The sequence below is a fragment of the Micromys minutus genome (genome assembly GCF_963924665.1).
Source record: "Micromys minutus genome assembly, chromosome: 16".
Lineage (NCBI taxonomy): Eukaryota > Metazoa > Chordata > Mammalia > Rodentia > Muridae > Micromys > Micromys minutus.
In genome coordinates, this window is record NC_137985.1 from 33,567,360 (window position 1) to 33,585,100 (window position 17,741).

Sequence of the window (17,741 nt, forward strand, 5' to 3'; positions counted from 1 at the left end):
GAAAAGTCCTTGGAAATTTTCATTAAAACTATCAGTTGTCTCTTTGGTTGTTTATGAGATGAACACTAATGTATTTTCTTAGTGTAAAGCATGAATAAGAATAGATCTATTTTAAATTTACCTACTTCCAAGTATTATATTTTGTACCTCTATTGTCTTGACTGATGATAGATAGAGTAGCCACCAAATTAAATACACATGACTGAAACTACTTGACCTGATTTTACACCGCAGTATGTGATAGGACAGGAGATACCTGTCTAATCTTTTCTTCCTTTCCTACAGGAAATTACCAGAGGAAATGTTAGCAGGAAACCACTCTATTGTGACTGAATTTATCCTTGCTGGATTAACGAACAGACCAGAACTGCAGCTGCCTCTTTTCCTCCTTTTTCTTGGAATCTATGCGGTAACGATGGTGGGGAACCTGGGCATGATCACTCTGATTCTGCTCAGCTCCAACCTGCACACCCCCATGTACTTCTTCCTCAGCAGCCTGTCCTTCATTGACCTCTGCCATTCCACTGTCATTACCCCCAAAATGCTGGTGAACTTTGTGACAGTGAAGAACATCATTTCCTACCCCGAATGTATGACTCAGCTCTATTTCTTTCTGGTTTTTGTTATATCAGAGTGTCACATGCTGGCAGCAATGGCCTATGACCGCTATGTTGCCATCTGTAACCCCCTGCTATATAATGCTATGATGTCCTATCAAGTCTGTGCCTGGATGATATTTGGGGTTTATAGTATGGGTTTTATTGGTGCCACGGCTCACACACTGTGCATGTTAAGAGTTTATTTCTGTAAAGTTGATGTAATAAATCATTACTTCTGTGATCTTTTCCCATTATTGGAGCTTTCTTGCTCCCCTACTTTTATCAATGAAGTAGTTGTTCTATGTTTTAGTGCTTTCAATATCCTTTTACCAACACTGAGTATCCTGAGCTCTTACATCTTCATCCTTGCCAGCATCCTCCGGATTAAATCCACTGAAGGCAGGTCCAAAGCCTTCAGCACCTGCAGCTCACACATATCAGCTGTTGCTGTCTTCTTTGGGTCTGCTTCATTTATGTACCTGCAGCCATCTTCAGTCAGCTCCATGGACCAAGGGAAAGTGTCCTCTGTATTTTATACCATTGTTGTACCCATGCTGAACCCCTTGATCTACAGCCTAAGAAATAAGGATGTCAAGGTTGCTCTAATGAAATTGAATGAAAAAAGATTCTCATAAAGATATTTTTCTGTCCCACAATTTCATTGGTGTTTTTGTTTCCCTCTAGAATAACTTCTCATGTTATCCTAGGCCATGCTATTTTCTTTTTATTTTGTGTATACTTCAAATGGTAGATTACTTTAATTTCTGCTTTCTCTGGGCTTCAAAATATAGAATACAACAGTGTTAAGAAAACAATTTGCATATGATTATTTTAGCAAGTTCTTTATCATCAGTTTTTCAAACAATTTTTTTCATAAAGTCTTTGATAGGAATTGTTTCTCCCCATAGTCCCTCATTTACCCTCTTATCTCCCAACCCATTTAAGATGTCCTTCTCTATTATTCTGCCTTCTCTTCTTATGTAACCACGTTCTGTCTTCACTATCTTAAATTCGTGAATGATTCTTCTTCCTAGCATCCATGCCTTTTCCAGGGAATCTTTGCAGAATAGAAGGAAGGAAGTCTGTAAGAGCCAGAAGTGGTGGGTGAATATATTGTTTGCCAGAAACAATAGGGAAGATGGACATACAAACTCACAGCACTTGGGACATCGTGCAGAAGATCTGCACGAGCTCGAGCCAGGCAAAATCACAGCATGAAGTGGCATGACATTCAAATGTCCTGGCACTGTCTCCAGAGTTATTGGTAATAGATATCTGTTGGGAGAGGAAGAGTTAGGTTTCTTTAAGGCTGTGAGCACTTGTGTCTCTAACAACCTTCAGTGAGTGGCAGTACACCTAAAACTTCATCGACCATTCAAATGAGACTCGGTGTTTTTGTTTTTTAAACAGAACACAAACTTGGGTGAGTATGAAATGGGGAAGGAAGATCTGGGATAAGATCTGGTAATGGGATAAAGGTGATCAGAATACACATATGAAATTATCAAATAATTAATAGAATTAAAAACAGAAAAACACAGAGACTTCTCTTGCTAGCATGATATTTCACCTGCCCTATATGTTATATTCTGCACAGAAACACAGGAATGAATTTGCACATCATAATTATTTGGATCAGATTATCTCAGGTCAGAAACATTATCTCTCTGATCACAGGTGCAAAACATTTCAGATCTTGTTATCAGCTTAAAACCCATTCCCTGGGAATCAAAATGCAATGTCACCTTAACTCATCCTGTGAAACCAAATCTTTGGAGGTCAAGACTTTTTCTGTGTTTATAATGTCCTATCTTCACTACTGATTATTTTATAATACAAAGTTCAACCTATATGTTTTTCCACACCCATATGGACATATATATTTTGTTATATGTGTATATATGTTCATGTAAAACTTGTAAATATGAATGTTGATCTTTATTGCTTGAATCTGCTTTGCAAGGTTTATGCATATGTAAGTTGTATTTTTTCTGCTATAGGAACAAAATAGCACCTAATAACTTTTTATATTTGTGGGTACCAAGAGACCAAATCTTCTGGATTCAGACTCCTTCATTGAGAACTTAACCTAAGGTTGAACTCAAATTAACTAACAGGCTAATACATAGCAACAGTTTTCAGGCAAACCTCTAAGATCTGTGTTTATCACCAGTTTCTTTGTTGATCACCAACAAATCTGACTTCCATGTTACAAGCCTACCCACAACACGTCACTTTCTAACAACCACCAATCTGGAGGAAAGCAAAGTCAAGATTATGTTTTGGCTCCCAGCAACAGGAAATCACATTAAAGGCCATCAAGCCCCCATTGCAATCAGATGTGTTCCAGGCTAGATACCCCCTTCTTGCCTCTATAAATGCTTGCCTTTAACGTGGCTCAGGGACACCTCCCATTCTGTTTCTGAGAGAGTGGTGTGGTCCAAGCTCAAGCTTGAATAAAAAGACCCTACTGTAATTTCACCAAATTTGGCTCCTTGGTGGTCGTTTGGAGGCTCACAAACATTTCCTGACACAACAGTACATAGGGAAAAACTGTACATTTTATTATCAAGTATATTTTTATTCATTGAATATATAAATGTTAAAAAAGATACATGTTTGAACTATCCTTGATAATACTGAGGACTGACAAATAATAAAATAATTAAACATTAGCATATCTATAAGTTAAAAAAAGAACTCGACCACAAACAAGAGATACTAAAAATCCTGAAGAAGAGCTACTGCAAAAGAAGAAAAAGAATGAATAAAGATAGACAGCTGGATGGTCAATCATTACCAGGCAATGTTTCTCAACTCAGGAACTACTTCAGTTTTTATTTATTTCTGGTGAGTAACCATAGGAATCAAATCAATGCTGTATCTGGAGTCACTATTGGAGAACAGAACAGAATAAGTTAATGAATTCAATTTCTAACCTGTCCAGTGTGTATTTAAAAGCACAATGCAGTTTAATCCACAGCCAAACACAATTCCAGACTGGATTCTAAAATGTATTCTTCTAGCCACAGATAAGTTTAGCCACTAATTCTCACCAAAGACAATTTTCTTTGTTATCAGGGATTGTTAGAGAAAACTACAGGTGGTCATAATAAAATAGAACAATTGTTCCTAAAGAACCCTATGTCTACAGAGACTTGAAAATGCTATCCTCAGAATATCTAATAATCATATGGGGCTCTGAGTTATTTTATATTTGATGCCACTACATCAGAATGCTGAGGACCCACCTTAGCTTTTCTGTATGTGTGTTTTTGTGTGTTGGTCAATTTGTCATTCCTCTCTGAGATTAGGGTTTCCACTGCAGTGATGAAACACCATGATCAAAAGTATCTTGCAAAGAAATGGGTTTATTTCACTTACACATCCACATCATAATTCATCACTGAAAGCAGCCAAGACAGGAACTCAAACAGGGAAGGAACTACAGGCAGGAGCTGATACAGAGCCATGAATACTGCTTACTATCTTGTTTGTATGGTTTTCTCAGTTTATTTTCTTATAGAACCCAGAAATATCAACCTGGAGAGAGTACCTTCTACAATGGAGTAGCCATCCCATAAAGTCCCTTACTAAGAAAGTGTTGTATAGGCATGCCTGCAGCCTGATTGTACGGAGGCGCTTCTCAATTAAGGTTCCCTCCTCTCAGATTATACAAGCCTGTGTCATATTGACATAAAACTAGCCAGGACAATTTCTTTATTGCCCTTAGCCATGACAAGTTCCAGCAGCAAATGACTCCACAGTTACCTACAAAAATAATGCCCAAGATGGGACAGCCTGCTTATGATCCTATCCCAAACATGTTACTTTCATGGATAGCAATATGTTCTGTAATTCCTTATCTAGGTAGGAACAACACTCCACTCATGCAGCAGATGCAATTCACTGAGGCAGGGTACAATGCAGTGACAAAAAAATGGTTATGCAAGGATTCTCCTCCAATACACTCCATTCCCAAATTCTTGCCCTTGGTTTCATCTATCACTTATCGAAAGGGGACATATAAACACTCACACAGTCAGGAGGCACACAGACAGACCTACCTCACATAGAAAAAGTAGTAATATAATGATTGCACTCTCAGACATTCATGATTCACGCAGATAAACCTTACTGCATATCTCAGTACCTGTTGTTTCAGGAACCCTACAACCAATCACCTTTAATTCCACTGGTCTCTATTTAGACGCCTACTATGTTGTGTTGTGTGTGTGTGTGTGTGTGTGTGTGTGTGTGTGTGTGTGTGTGTGTGTGATTTTCCCTTGGGCTATGAGAGCAGCCTTTCCAAGTAGAGACCAAAAAACACATTCAACCCAAGCCTGACTTAATAAACTAGAGATTCTCTTGGATTTGATTACAGGAATATGGGTGAAATGTTACATATAGGATAGTGAATGACTGAAAGGCAGACTTATCACTATAAAGCCTAATATTGCTGGTAATCACTCATGAAAGTCACTTTCCTGGAGCTCTCTGGAGGACTTGTGGTTAGCTTGATAGGACTGAATCTCCTTCCCTTGACAGTTCTGTTTATATTATATTATATAACATTGGAGACAACAGAGCACTTGAAATATTGCAAATTTGTGTAACCTCCTCTGACTTGTGAACTGTATATTTTCTGAATGCCATTGAACCTCCCTCCAGAACTGAATGTTACAAATTTGGAGTAAAGTGTAACAACAGCACTTAGTAGGACTGCTGACTTAGTAATACCTCCTACCTTATCTTCATGTTAGGGCCCCAAAGATGCACTCTCAGGTTCTCTTAATTCTTTCTAAAATGTTCACACTGTTTAGGTGTTCCTTTCTACTTATTCACAAGTTCCTGTTTTGGTTTGTTTGTTTGTATTGGCTTATTAATGATAAATGCCTGAACTTGGCTTCTTTGGGCTGTCATCCAGACTCTAATCAATTTTCATAAAATATTGTTTGCTAAAATACCTAATAGCCATTCTGTGAATAACAAACTCCTCTCATCCTCATCCACTGATCTGGAATTATTGATTAATCAGTTTCTAATTCTATGTGAAACTTGAGAAGTGCTGGAGATTTTCAAGTGCTGTTCTAATGCAGTTTACAAACAGGGAGCCATGAAATAAATAGTTCATATAAGCAGCAGAGTCTAAAACACAAAGGCAATGTGCGTTGCATGTAATTTTATGAACATGCTACCACCTTTCCAGGGACTGTGGCCCATGCTCCCATCTTAGCTCTGAGATTGGCTACCCCTGGTCCTGGAAGCTGGGAATCTCACTCCCAGCCCCTCCTGGTTTAGCTGAGGATTAATTGCAACCATCCCCTAACTGGTGAAAGCCGGGAGCTGCTGTTCATGCTCCACTGGCTCCCTTTCAGTTTCTCCTTTCTTCCTCCTGGCTAGCTTAAAGAAGCCACCATCACCAACCCGGCTTCTATCCATCTCTGCCCACTCTGGCACTTGGACAGCTTTATTAATTTAGAACTTGTCAGACTAACCTGCCTTATCAGCTAGTCTATATCAGCAGGCCAGGGTCTAGCTACCCCAAGATCTTACATGGCTGCGACTTTCTAATTTCAAAGCCTAACTGAAAAGCCCCACTTCTTTCTTCCTTTCAGTTTTGTTCCTCCTGGGACCCGGAAGTCCCACCTTTACCTTTCATCCAGCAATTGTCTCCCGCACTCATTATTGACACAATTAAGAACCAATTAGGGAATCAGCACCTCCATCTACAAATGTGCGTGTCCCCTTCATGCTTGCTTTCTTTTTCTTTTTCTTTTTTTCCACTACTGTTATGGTTTGTTTCTGGGTTTCCTTGTTTCTTTGTTTGTTGAGATCAAAGTAGAAATTTTTGATATTGTGTTTTAATTTCAAAATACCTTTTCACACAGAGAAGTTTTTGAAAGACTATTACAGTGATACCCATATCCATTGTGTTCTGACTTCCCCCCAGTTATTACCACAATAGCTCACATATAATAAAAGAACCAAGGTTGGCACATCACTGTTACCTATACTACAAGCTTTATTTAGATGCTCTTAGCATTTTACCTGATGTCTCCTTTCTCTTCTCAAGAATTCCTTTTAAGCTCTCAACTTGGTAACAGTTTTAATGACATCTCAGACACCTCTGAAGTTCACAGTTCCAGAACTGCCTTTCTAGTCGTGAGGATGTGGACAATTGAGGACGCTAACTAGATATTTTGTAGAGTATCACTGTACATCAGGCAGTTGTACTTGTCCATGAGTTTTGAGTGAGGATATATGTTTGATTATCTCTGTTATGGGAGGCCTCAAAAGCATGTAAAAGCAAGGTACAGTTGCCGTGATCGCATATTAAAGGGCATCAAATGCAACCCACTCTTAAGGACAGAGAGACTATACTCGTTTTTTTCTAAAAGGAGAACTCAATTGAGAATCATGTATTATAAATGTGCGTCTTAACTCCATTTATTTGTTTAATCAAATATTTAAATCGCTGTAGACTTTCATATATTTATTGTTTGTGTGTGAGAGAGTGTGTGTGTGTGTGTTGCTGAAAACTGCTTCATTTCTTTTTTGTTTGTTTGTTTAATTAGTTTCAGATGTGTGAATTGGAAATTCTCTTCAGTCCCATAAATGATATCACCCATTTCTATGATCAGCTCTGGATATATTTATTGAATAACAGCATTAACAACATGTTACACTCATGTAAGCTGGGTTTGCTTATTGCAATGTTGGTATCATTGATTCTACTCACTGAACACATTAAACAAATAACCGTGTGTATAATAATGTTATACACATATAATTACTTAACTTCAATTCACAAATTTCTATTCATTGGTAGCTAAAAAAGAAAAACATTAATATAAAGCTTTCTACTCTGGATCAGTAGTACCAGACAGGTTAATTTAGAAATTTTCATTGCTGATATGTAATTTCCAAAATAAAAAAAAAAGAGAGATAGAGAGAGAGAATTCGCCATCATCCCTTTCCTATATATTTATTGGTCTATTTTTTCTCTTTGCTATAGTGGTCCCAGAATTTTCCCTGCATTCTTACGGAAAATTGTACCATCAACAAATATATTAAATAAAGCAATTACAAAAAAAAAGCAATTACAGTGTTTATTTTCTCTATATTTCTGCAATCTCTATGAAGCAGCATATAAAAGACAACTTTTGACAATGATTACAAAACATTATTTCCCCAAACATTAATTATATGGGGGTGGGGTGACAATGACCTCATATATTTCAGAGATTATTCAGATGGGAAGTTGTCGTGGAGGCATCCTACAATTATTTTATTAGACTTTAGTTTCTCACTCCAACTACAATAATTGATACTATTGCCACTATTTCCAGAGTGGCAAAATGAAAGTATCAACAAAAGCACGATACCAGAAACCTTAATTGCTTTTTCCTGTGAGCATCTCATCCCCAGTGGAAAGAAATCCTCGGGGAGTTTCCTTCTATAAACGTTAAGGATGTCTATTATATTTCAAAGGTCTCTGTAAAAATTATATCAATCTTGTAAGTACCATTAAAGATTTGAATGAGGTCATGACATTGCATTTATGATGGGAATGTAAACTACTCAGAACATAAGATTTCTGTTCAGATCTCACAAATAAAAATGAGCCAGAAGATTTCATTTTGGATTACTTGCATCAAAAACATGAAGAGTTATTTCATCTAAGGAACACTTGATCTAGAAACCATGTGTTACTGGGATTCAAGTCTCCACATAGAGCAAGGTGAGGACCAAACTTCCATTTGTCCTGAAGTCTCTCAGCCTCAGAATGTCAGAGGATTTTCATGATATTATAGAATTTTTCAGTGATAGCTGAAATATCTCTAATGTTTGAGAACCATTTTCCCCCAGGTATTTTTCATGCTTGGATAGAATTTTGTTCTTACACAATATATTTCAGTGGCTACAGCTTTTGTCTCAAAGGTGAAATAAGAAATAAACCAAACCAAAACAAAAAGAAAACCCAGTAACTTTATTATAAGTCATAGAGAAACTAGGTATAACTTATGTGCAAATAATTCATTAATTTTTACAAATAACTTCAGTGTATGAACCCTGTTGTAAGCTATAATCCTTATAATATAAAACTATAATATTAAAAACAAAGAACTATCAATTACTCTCTTCACTGTTCATTATTTCTTTTAACAAACAGATTTAAAGTTTTTAGTACGTTTTGGTATTTAGCAAATCCAAAATTATTAATATTGTGCAAACATAGCTTATTTTTTAACCTTCCATAATCATATTTCTCTAGGAAACTTTATATTATTCCCATTCTAGACTAAACACAATGACATCTGTGTTACTATAGCCCTACTCAGTTGCAATATGTATCTCATAGGTTACCTTTCTCTCTCCTTATAAATTGTAGCATTTTATTGAGCATAGACTTTCTATACTGAATCTCTATGCGTTATGCCTATAGCATATGCTTATTGTTAAATTTTTATCAGGTCACATTCACAGACAAACAATATTGTTTGAATAATCATGACAAGGGAGGTATTTATTATAATTTTCTGAAAATTTCATAATTATGTATGATATGTATTTGTAATATACATATTGTAATTAATAAAATATAAAATATTGGAAAATAATTAGTCAAGATTATCCAATAACTGAAATGTCTTTAATATTCCTTAAGTTTTCATAACTATAGATTATTGTTTTCTCATTTTTATTTACAAAGAATACAGGTTTAGCAAAAGCTATCAGGGAAACCTAGCGACCACTCAACACAAAAGTGGTACAAATAAGAACAGAAGAAGTACATATTTTTCCTTTTCATTTGATATTTTATGTATTTAGATTTTAATTGTTACCCCCTTTTTGTATGTTAGCATCAAAACTAATTTCATAATCTATCAAGTCATAGTACTGAATCCAAATTTCTAGGTGCACTTTACCAGGTTAACAAGGATTCTACTTAATCTACATGCTTTTCAGTATTACAAACTTCAAGTAATTCTGGAAGACACTACATTATATAAAACAAGCCAGCCAAAAAAGAAAATATGACTAAGTAGTTCTCTTTTTATAAAATTAATATAGTTGTCAAACCCATATAAATAGAGACTTTGATAATTATTATTTCCAGATAATACAGTCTGAAAAAGAAAAGGTGGACCTGTTCAGTGACTATAAATTCTTAGTAATGGAAGACGAATTAAGCTATAAAATGCTATATGCAGTATGGTATCTAAATTTAGCACATAGTATTATGTACTCAAAGCTTTAGGGCAAAAAAAAAATCTCTTCGATTTTGATATTTTAATTATAACACATTTTATTAAGGTTAATAAAAACTAGGCTAATATATAGAGATATGTGTACATATGTCACAAAAAACAATGTAAAACGAGGCCTTGAATTTGAAAGAGAGCAAGAAAGGTTATACTGAATGACTTGGAAGAGAGGGGAAAATAATGGAATTATGTTATAATCTCAAAAATAAATGAAATAATTTTGAAATAAATAAATAGGCTGAGTTCAAAAGAAGAAGGATTCTAAACAACTGACTTCTCCTTTAGTTCTTTCTACTAAAGAACTAAATAAATAATAAATAATAACTAAATAAATAAATCATACCTCCCTTGTCATGATTATTCAAACAATATTGTTTGTCTGTGAATGTTCTCCTTGAGTTCCTGGACTGATTTCCCTCAAAGCTGTGCTCTGTGGGTGCAGAGCTGGAGATAAGAGATGGCTGAAGCTTCTGTTGCCTTGAAAAGCATGATGGGTTCCAGATGTTGAACACTGAGCCAGATGATTTACATTCACTAGTGGGGGTTTGGTTATTTGTAATTGTCCCTATGCCCAGTTCTTTATCTTTAATGTAAAAATTCATTTCTTATTTTTGAACTTTTAGGAGCCTATAGTTAAGAAACTTTGAACTTTTAAATTGACCTTGAACTTTTAAGGTGCTATACTTTTTAAAGACTTGGAGAATTTAAAATTTGTATGATATTTTGTATTATGATTTTACCTAAAACTTTGAGGACAAAAGACATTATGGTTTAAGAGTGATATATTTGTGTGTTCAATTTACATAGGGTGGAGGGTCTATAAATTATCTAGAATCACATGGCTAGAAGGAACTCACTTGAGCTGAAAAATAGACCTTGGATAAATTCACCTGTGACAAGGTCTATTAGAGATTGTTTGTTAAATGATAAATGTTTTAAGGCTCAGACCATCTTGGTGAGGACCTTCTCTGGGCAGTAGTCCTGGGTTCTATAAGAAAGCTAGCTAAACATTTATCAGTACACAGCTGATAAACAGTATTCTTCCATAGTTTTTTTTTCTTCTCTTGCTGCCCTAACTTCCCTCAATAGAGGGACTATGACCAAAACAATCAAACAAAACCATAGGCTGAAAGTGACTCTTTCCTCCCAAAGGTGCTATCAATCAGAGTATTTTATCATAGCAACAGAAAAGCAAACTAGAACAGACAGTGAATTCGCACGGCTATACTAGTCAATGGAGCTATTACTATGCTCTGTTAAAGTTTCCACATCTCAACAAGTTTTCATTAATGAAAAAATTTCCAACATATAAATTCTCTAAGACAAAGAACAACTATATAAATATAGACAGGCATCATCTCGTCTCTTGTTTCTCTTATTTTCTGATATTCTAGTTATATTGTTTTTTCCTTCTCTTCCTTCTCCAACACCCTTTAATAACACCTTCTTGCTCTATCTCAAATTCATGGCTTCTTTTTACCACTCATTGTTTTATATATATATATATATATATGTGTGTGTGTGTGTGTGTGTGTGTGTGTGTGTGTGTGTGTGTGTGTGTGTGTGTGTGTTGAAGCCTCACTGGTCTTCCTCTGTCCACTTTACCATGTCTATTGTTGTTTCCTTCTTCAGCTCATGTTTAGGCAGTTGTCCTTATCTTCAACCAAACTAGGCGCTTTGCTAAAATAAATAAAACATATTTCATAGAGACTAGTACTGCCACTTTTGAAACTGATTTTAAGTTAACAATACCAATCTCGAGACATTTTTTAGAAAATTTCGAGACTTTTCTAGAAAAGTACAGAACTGGTCCAGAATGGGATGCTCTTGTATAGGAGACAGCCCGCTGCAGAGTTGGAAGAAAACAAGTATGAGCAGTACCCTCCATCCACCATTGCATGTTGTAAGCAGTGTGACTCCAGACTCTTTTGTCTGACTTTTGTGTCAGTGAGTTTTCTATTCTTGTAGATGTGTCTCAAGCACTGAAGTTCCTTGGACCCGCAAAAACTGTGTGTTTTACTTTTTGTAGTGTTCTCCCAGTGTTTTCTGAAAATTCTGTACTATTTTAAAACTTCACCAGTAGTATGAGATTATAAATTTCTTGCATCCTTACAAGTCATTTTCATTTTATCATAACCCTGCTGCCAATTAGTGTAAAATTTTCTTTCACTGTGAATTTTTTTAAATGTTTCTAGTGATTAATGATGGTACACATATTTTCCGGGATGCTTGTAATGAATGAATGCTTACTGTGCTCCTTTCTGTAACTCAAGCAGCTTTTATCACGCTATAGGGAAGAGGCACATCTATTCTTGATATTAACTTTAAACTTTCTATCAACTGCCCTAACGTCCTGACATTATTTAAATCAGAATAACATCCTAAAACTAATTAAGTCAGAAATTAAATATAAATGGCATTATCTCTAAAACTATCATCTGCCTGATCACTTGCCTGAAACTTGTCCAACAGAATGGCCCATCACCCAGGAAGTAATTATACCAAGTGATTGGCAGTGAGAGTCTCTTGGTGTCCATTCACACTAAGCCAAATAAATGAGGAGTATGGCAATGGCAAACATGAGAAAGCACATCAGTAGCAGGAAGCAATGCTGGAATGAGGTCTCTGGTGGTGCTGCACCAGAGCTCACCCATCTCAGATGAGCATCATGGTGAGTGGTCCCCAAACAGCTCACTGGCCCACATTAGCTCTTCCTTCATGGCATCCAACAGATCATCATTCAGTGATCTGGCTATTTGTAACTGGATTGTTTGTTTTCTTAGCCATTAGGATGTAAGACTTCTTTAATTCTATTAATGGATCTCCCTAAGATTCAGTATTTGATGTATATTATTTTCATTTATCTATAGTGTCCTAAGAGACACAACTTAACTTTAATTTTAATTTTGTTCAATTAATTCTCTTTCATACCATAATCTCTGATTGTGATGTTTTCCAAGAAACTATTCCAATTTCATTGGCATGAACATCTACTGTTATATTTTTTCAAATGTTGTTATTTTAGTTATTATATTTAGTGATAGCATACATTTTCATTAACTTTTGCATAATATGAGAAGTTGGACTTAATTATTTAACATGTAACTTACATCTAATTTCGCATTCAATGAAAGAATATTCTTCCTACACTGAGTTGTAATGCAATGCATAACTTCAATAATTTATTCATGTAATCTTTTCACAGACTGACAATTTTCTTACATTTTGTGGCATACCTCTATTATGAAAATATTGTAATGTTGAAATAAGTTTTCAAATGAGGAAACATGAAATTTCTAATTTATTCCTCTCCTTCAGGTTTGTTCTGGTCATTCCCAGTCCCATTACATTTCTATGGATATTTTTGACCAATGTGAAATAATTGGCAATAAAAATATCATGATTTTCATTAGGATTGCACTGAACTTTAGGACTAGTTTGGAAAGTATTGCTTCCCAAATGTTAAATCTTGAGGTTTCTGAAGGATGGGATGTCTTACCATGTAAATAGTGATTTACTTTTCAACAATGTTGGTAGTTTCAATGGCAATGTTGTGTGTTTCCTTAATTTGTTCCTAAATATTTTAACATTTTTATAATATTTCAATTGGATCCTTATGATTGATGAGTTTTCTTGATGATCTTGGTTCTCATCCCTACAATGGCCTTTTCAGTAAATTAAAGTGTTACTATCAGAAAGATTTCATGGAATTTTATGTATACAAATTAAACCATATACATATAAAGGTATTTTTATTGTTTATTTTCAACTTCAAATGACTTTGATTTCATGTACTCACCTGGTTGCCCTAGATTAAAGTTCTGCTATAATGTTGATTTAAGTGAAACTTACACTATCAGTTACCATATAAATAAATTATTTATGTTACCACCATAAAGTATAGTGAGGGTGGTATATGTGTGTGGAAGTCTTTTATCTTAGTGTGGATGCTGCTCTTGTTGTAACACAGAAAACTGTTTATGTTTGTAGAATGATTGAGAGGACAAATAAGTCATGAAGAGTCCTTAGCAGACCTCGCTGAACATATCTGAGCTCTCATTGGTTGCCCATAGATTGAATACTAATATTCCCACAGCAAAAACCCAACTCAGGGATAAAGGTAACTTGTCTTTCACAATAACTGTAATGTGTTAAGCAGGCTATTGTCTTAGCCATCTAAAATTTAAGATTATCTATCAGAAAATGGAAGATGCCTAGCTAAATGAAAGCTTGAATTCTGTTTCACCCCTCAGTAGAGGGTAAAATACTAGATAGTTATTCCATTTTTGTCTCTTTCTACACAGAACTCCCAGAAGAAAATGTTACAAGGAAATGTTTCTAAAGTGACTGAGTTCATCCTCGCTGGGTTAACAGACAAAGCAGAGCTGCAGCTGCCCCTCTTCCTCCTCTTCCTAGGAATCTATGTGGTCACTGTGGTGGGGAATCTGGGCATGATCACCCTGATACTACTGAGTTCTCAACTACACACACCCATGTACTTTTTTCTCAGCAGTTTGTCCTTAATTGACCTCTGCCATTCCACTGTCATTACTCCAAAAATGCTGGTGAACTTCGTGACAGTGAAGAACATCATCTCCTACCCTGAATGTATGACTCAGCTCTACACTTTCCTTATTTTTGCTATTGCAGAATGTCACATGTTGGCTGTAATGGCCTATGACCGCTATGTTGCCATCTGTAACCCCTTGTTGTACAATGCTATAATGTCCTATCAAGTCTGTTCCTGGATGGTATTTGGAGTTTATACTATGGCTTTTATTGGTACCACAACTCACACAGTCTGCATGCTAAAAGTGCATTTCTGTGAGGCTAATATAATAAATCATTACTTCTGTGATCTTTATCCACTCCTAGAACTCTCTTGTTCTGATACTTTTATTAATGAAGTAGTAGTTTTATGCTTCAGTGTTTTTAATATCTTTCTTCCAACTCTGACTATTCTAAGCACTTACATCTTCATCCTTGTCAGCATCCTCCATATTAAATCTACTGAAGGCAGGTCCAAAGCCTTCAGCACCTGCAGCTCACACATATCAGCTGTTACTATCTTCTTTGGTTCCCTTGCATTCATGTACCTGCAGCCATCGTCAGTCAACTCCATGGACCAAGGGAAAGTGTCCTCTGTGTTTTATACAATTGTTGTACCCATGCTGAACCCCTTGATCTACAGCCTGAGAAATAAGGATGTCAAAGTTGCTCTGAATAAGTTTGTTGAAAGAAAGTTTTTCTTGTGAACAAGACTTATATTTCTTTATTAACTTTCATTTTTAGAGAGTCAGCAAACAGTTCAGATGGCTAAGTATGGCCACATGATGTAAGATTAGTGCAATCACCGCTTGTTTTTAAAGGCACCAAAGGCAGGACACGTATCAACCAATGAGACATGTGAAAGACAGCATCTGTCTTGGACTCAGAAAACCCATCTGATTATCATAACATGCATCACACTATCCAGTTTGTCAAACTCTCTTGTGAATGACTGTTTTATGCATGTAAACAATGTTCCTTATATGCAAGGCATATTTGTCCTACAGTGAAGAGTAAATATGTATGGACTGAATTCTTGATCATCTCAATATTCTATTGTAATTAGCCTTGAAAATTAAATATTTTTCTAAAGATTTCAGACATTGTGATATTCAAAAATAATGATTGTATTAGAAAGTAAAATATGCAAAATATTCTTTTTTTATTCACTTTGCATCCTGACTGCCCCCTACAGGTCATCCCCTCCCTCAGTCCTTCCCCCTAACAATCCCTTCCCCATTTCCTCTAATATGGTACAGGCCACCCCTCAGTATCCTCCTACCATAGCACATCAAGTCTCTGTAGCTCTAGTCTTGTCCACTCCCACTGATGCCAGACAAGGCAGTCAGCTAGAAGAATATACCTAATTTTTGTTAATTTTGGGGAACTGTATTAAAGGACGTTGAGTGATATCATGAGGGGTATCATAGCTTCTAGCAAAACAAAAATCAAAAAAAAAAATCATGATGTTGTGTGGATGAGACACACATCACATCACATCACTGAACAAGCATGCACCTATATACACAAGTCTCTAAAGCAGAACGGAAATAAGAACACAATTTCTTCTAGGCCCTGTACTTTCTAATATTTGTAGGTATGGGTCAAGTATGAAACTGACCATCGCAGATTCAGAAGTGCATTCTCTTACTACTGCATATGCATGAAATATTTATTCATACCTAGAAAGCCAAATTGTTTTTGATTAATTCCATATTAGTCAGAATGTTTAAGTATTCTCATATTTTTAAAAAAAATTATCCTCAAAGGAAAAGACTGAATTAGAGACAGAGACAGAGACTTGTGAGAAAGATCAATTCCCATTATTTCCCGTACCTAATTAAACCCCATTGCTTCTCTTTGAAACTGCAATTATAAAGCTAATTTTACGCTTCTTGGAGATAATTGTGCATACCAGGCTATTCCACAGCTCTAAGTAACCTCCAAAACCATGTCAGATCCTTTATGATACCCTCCAGGATGTAGCAGCATCTGTAGAATTATTCTTGCCTCCCCTTAAAGCGTCTTCAAAAATGGTGTTTCCTTATTCTCTAGAGCTATTTCCAGGTAATAGGTGATGGCAGTGTTGTGTCTGGCTGCTTAATGCTTCAAAGTGTTGAAAAAATTTAATAAGTATAATTCTCATTCAGAATCCTCTAGATGACTCTGTTTAAAATCTCTTGGTTACAAAATAAAACAAATGACATCTTCACAGAAAGAGGTCTTGTAGGTAGTACAGGAAGATGGGGCAACTTGCGTTTGAGGAAAAGAAGTAAGGAGAAAAAGAAGTGGAGATGAGAGTAATCAAGATGCATTATATTTATTGAATACATTTAACAAAATATTTTAACTTCATATTACATAAAATAAAAGTTAAAACACAAAACATTAAAAATCCAATATATGTCAAGAATTCCTACCCAGGATTAGGTGTATCAAAGGCCATATCTATTTCAATTATAGGAACTGTGACATTTATTTCAATATTCGCTGAACCACTTTACATTCCAACCAGCAGTAAATAAGTCTCTTTGTATCCTAAACAGCATTTATTTTCATTTACTTCTAATAAAATTTTTATTAATTCTTTGAAAATTTTGTATATGTATGCAGTATATTTTAGCCATACTCAACCCCTTCTCCTCTGAAATACTCCAGTATCCTCTCTCTATCCCCATCATCGCTCCCAAACTTTAAGGCACCTTGAAAAATCTTATCATTGTTCAATGAGGTAAATTTTTGCTGTCTGTATATAGACTCATGTAGAGCTATACACAGGAGCATGAGAGACCTACCAGAGACAAGACATCGAAGGCAAATTTGTTCTGTCTCCTAGGATACAGATTGGACGTTTGCCTAGGAATGGTATAGCTAGGTCACATGGTGGGACAATTCCATGCTTCTAAGGACCTTCCACTCTGGTTCACATAATAGAAATAATCTGTACTATCATAACAAGTGTACAAAAGTTTCTCTATTGTTCTTCCTTGTCAGCTTTTGCTGTGAATTATTCTACTATACTTTGTGGCTGTGACTGGAGTGAGATAGAATCTCAAATGATTATTTGGCCTTTTCTTGATGGTTTTGGATATTGAACTGTTTGTTTAATATTTCTTCCCCACTTTAATTTTCCCTTTTGAGATCTCCTTTGTTCAATATTATTGGATATTATCTGTATTTACATTTGAAATGTTTCCCTTTCCCCCATACTCACCACCCTCTTCCCCCTCAACTTCATTTCATGAAGATGCTCCTTCTCCCAATCACCCTCTCCACTTCAGTACCTTGGTTGATGATAATATCCTTCCCATGAGGGTACAAA

The 17,741-nt window shown here is 35.7% G+C and overlaps 2 protein-coding genes across 2 annotated transcripts; both read left to right on the plus strand.

Moving 5' to 3' along the window:
* Positions 1–301: 301 nt before the first annotated feature.
* Positions 302–1,234, plus strand: LOC308431120 (olfactory receptor 8G50-like; the record flags this gene model as incomplete). The annotated part of the gene is made up of 1 exon (XM_080930484.1): positions 302–1,234. One exon carries the CDS (start codon positions 302–304, stop codon positions 1,232–1,234), a length of 933 nt encoding a protein of 310 aa, XP_080786610.1.
* A 12,956-nt stretch (positions 1,235–14,190) lies between these two features.
* On the plus strand, positions 14,191–15,126 carry LOC308431113 (olfactory receptor 8G50-like; the record flags this gene model as incomplete). Its single annotated transcript, XM_080930477.1, has 1 exon — positions 14,191–15,126. The coding sequence occupies one exon, from the start codon at positions 14,191–14,193 to the stop codon at positions 15,124–15,126; it is 936 nt and encodes a 311-aa protein (XP_080786603.1).
* Positions 15,127–17,741: the final 2,615 nt, after the last annotated feature.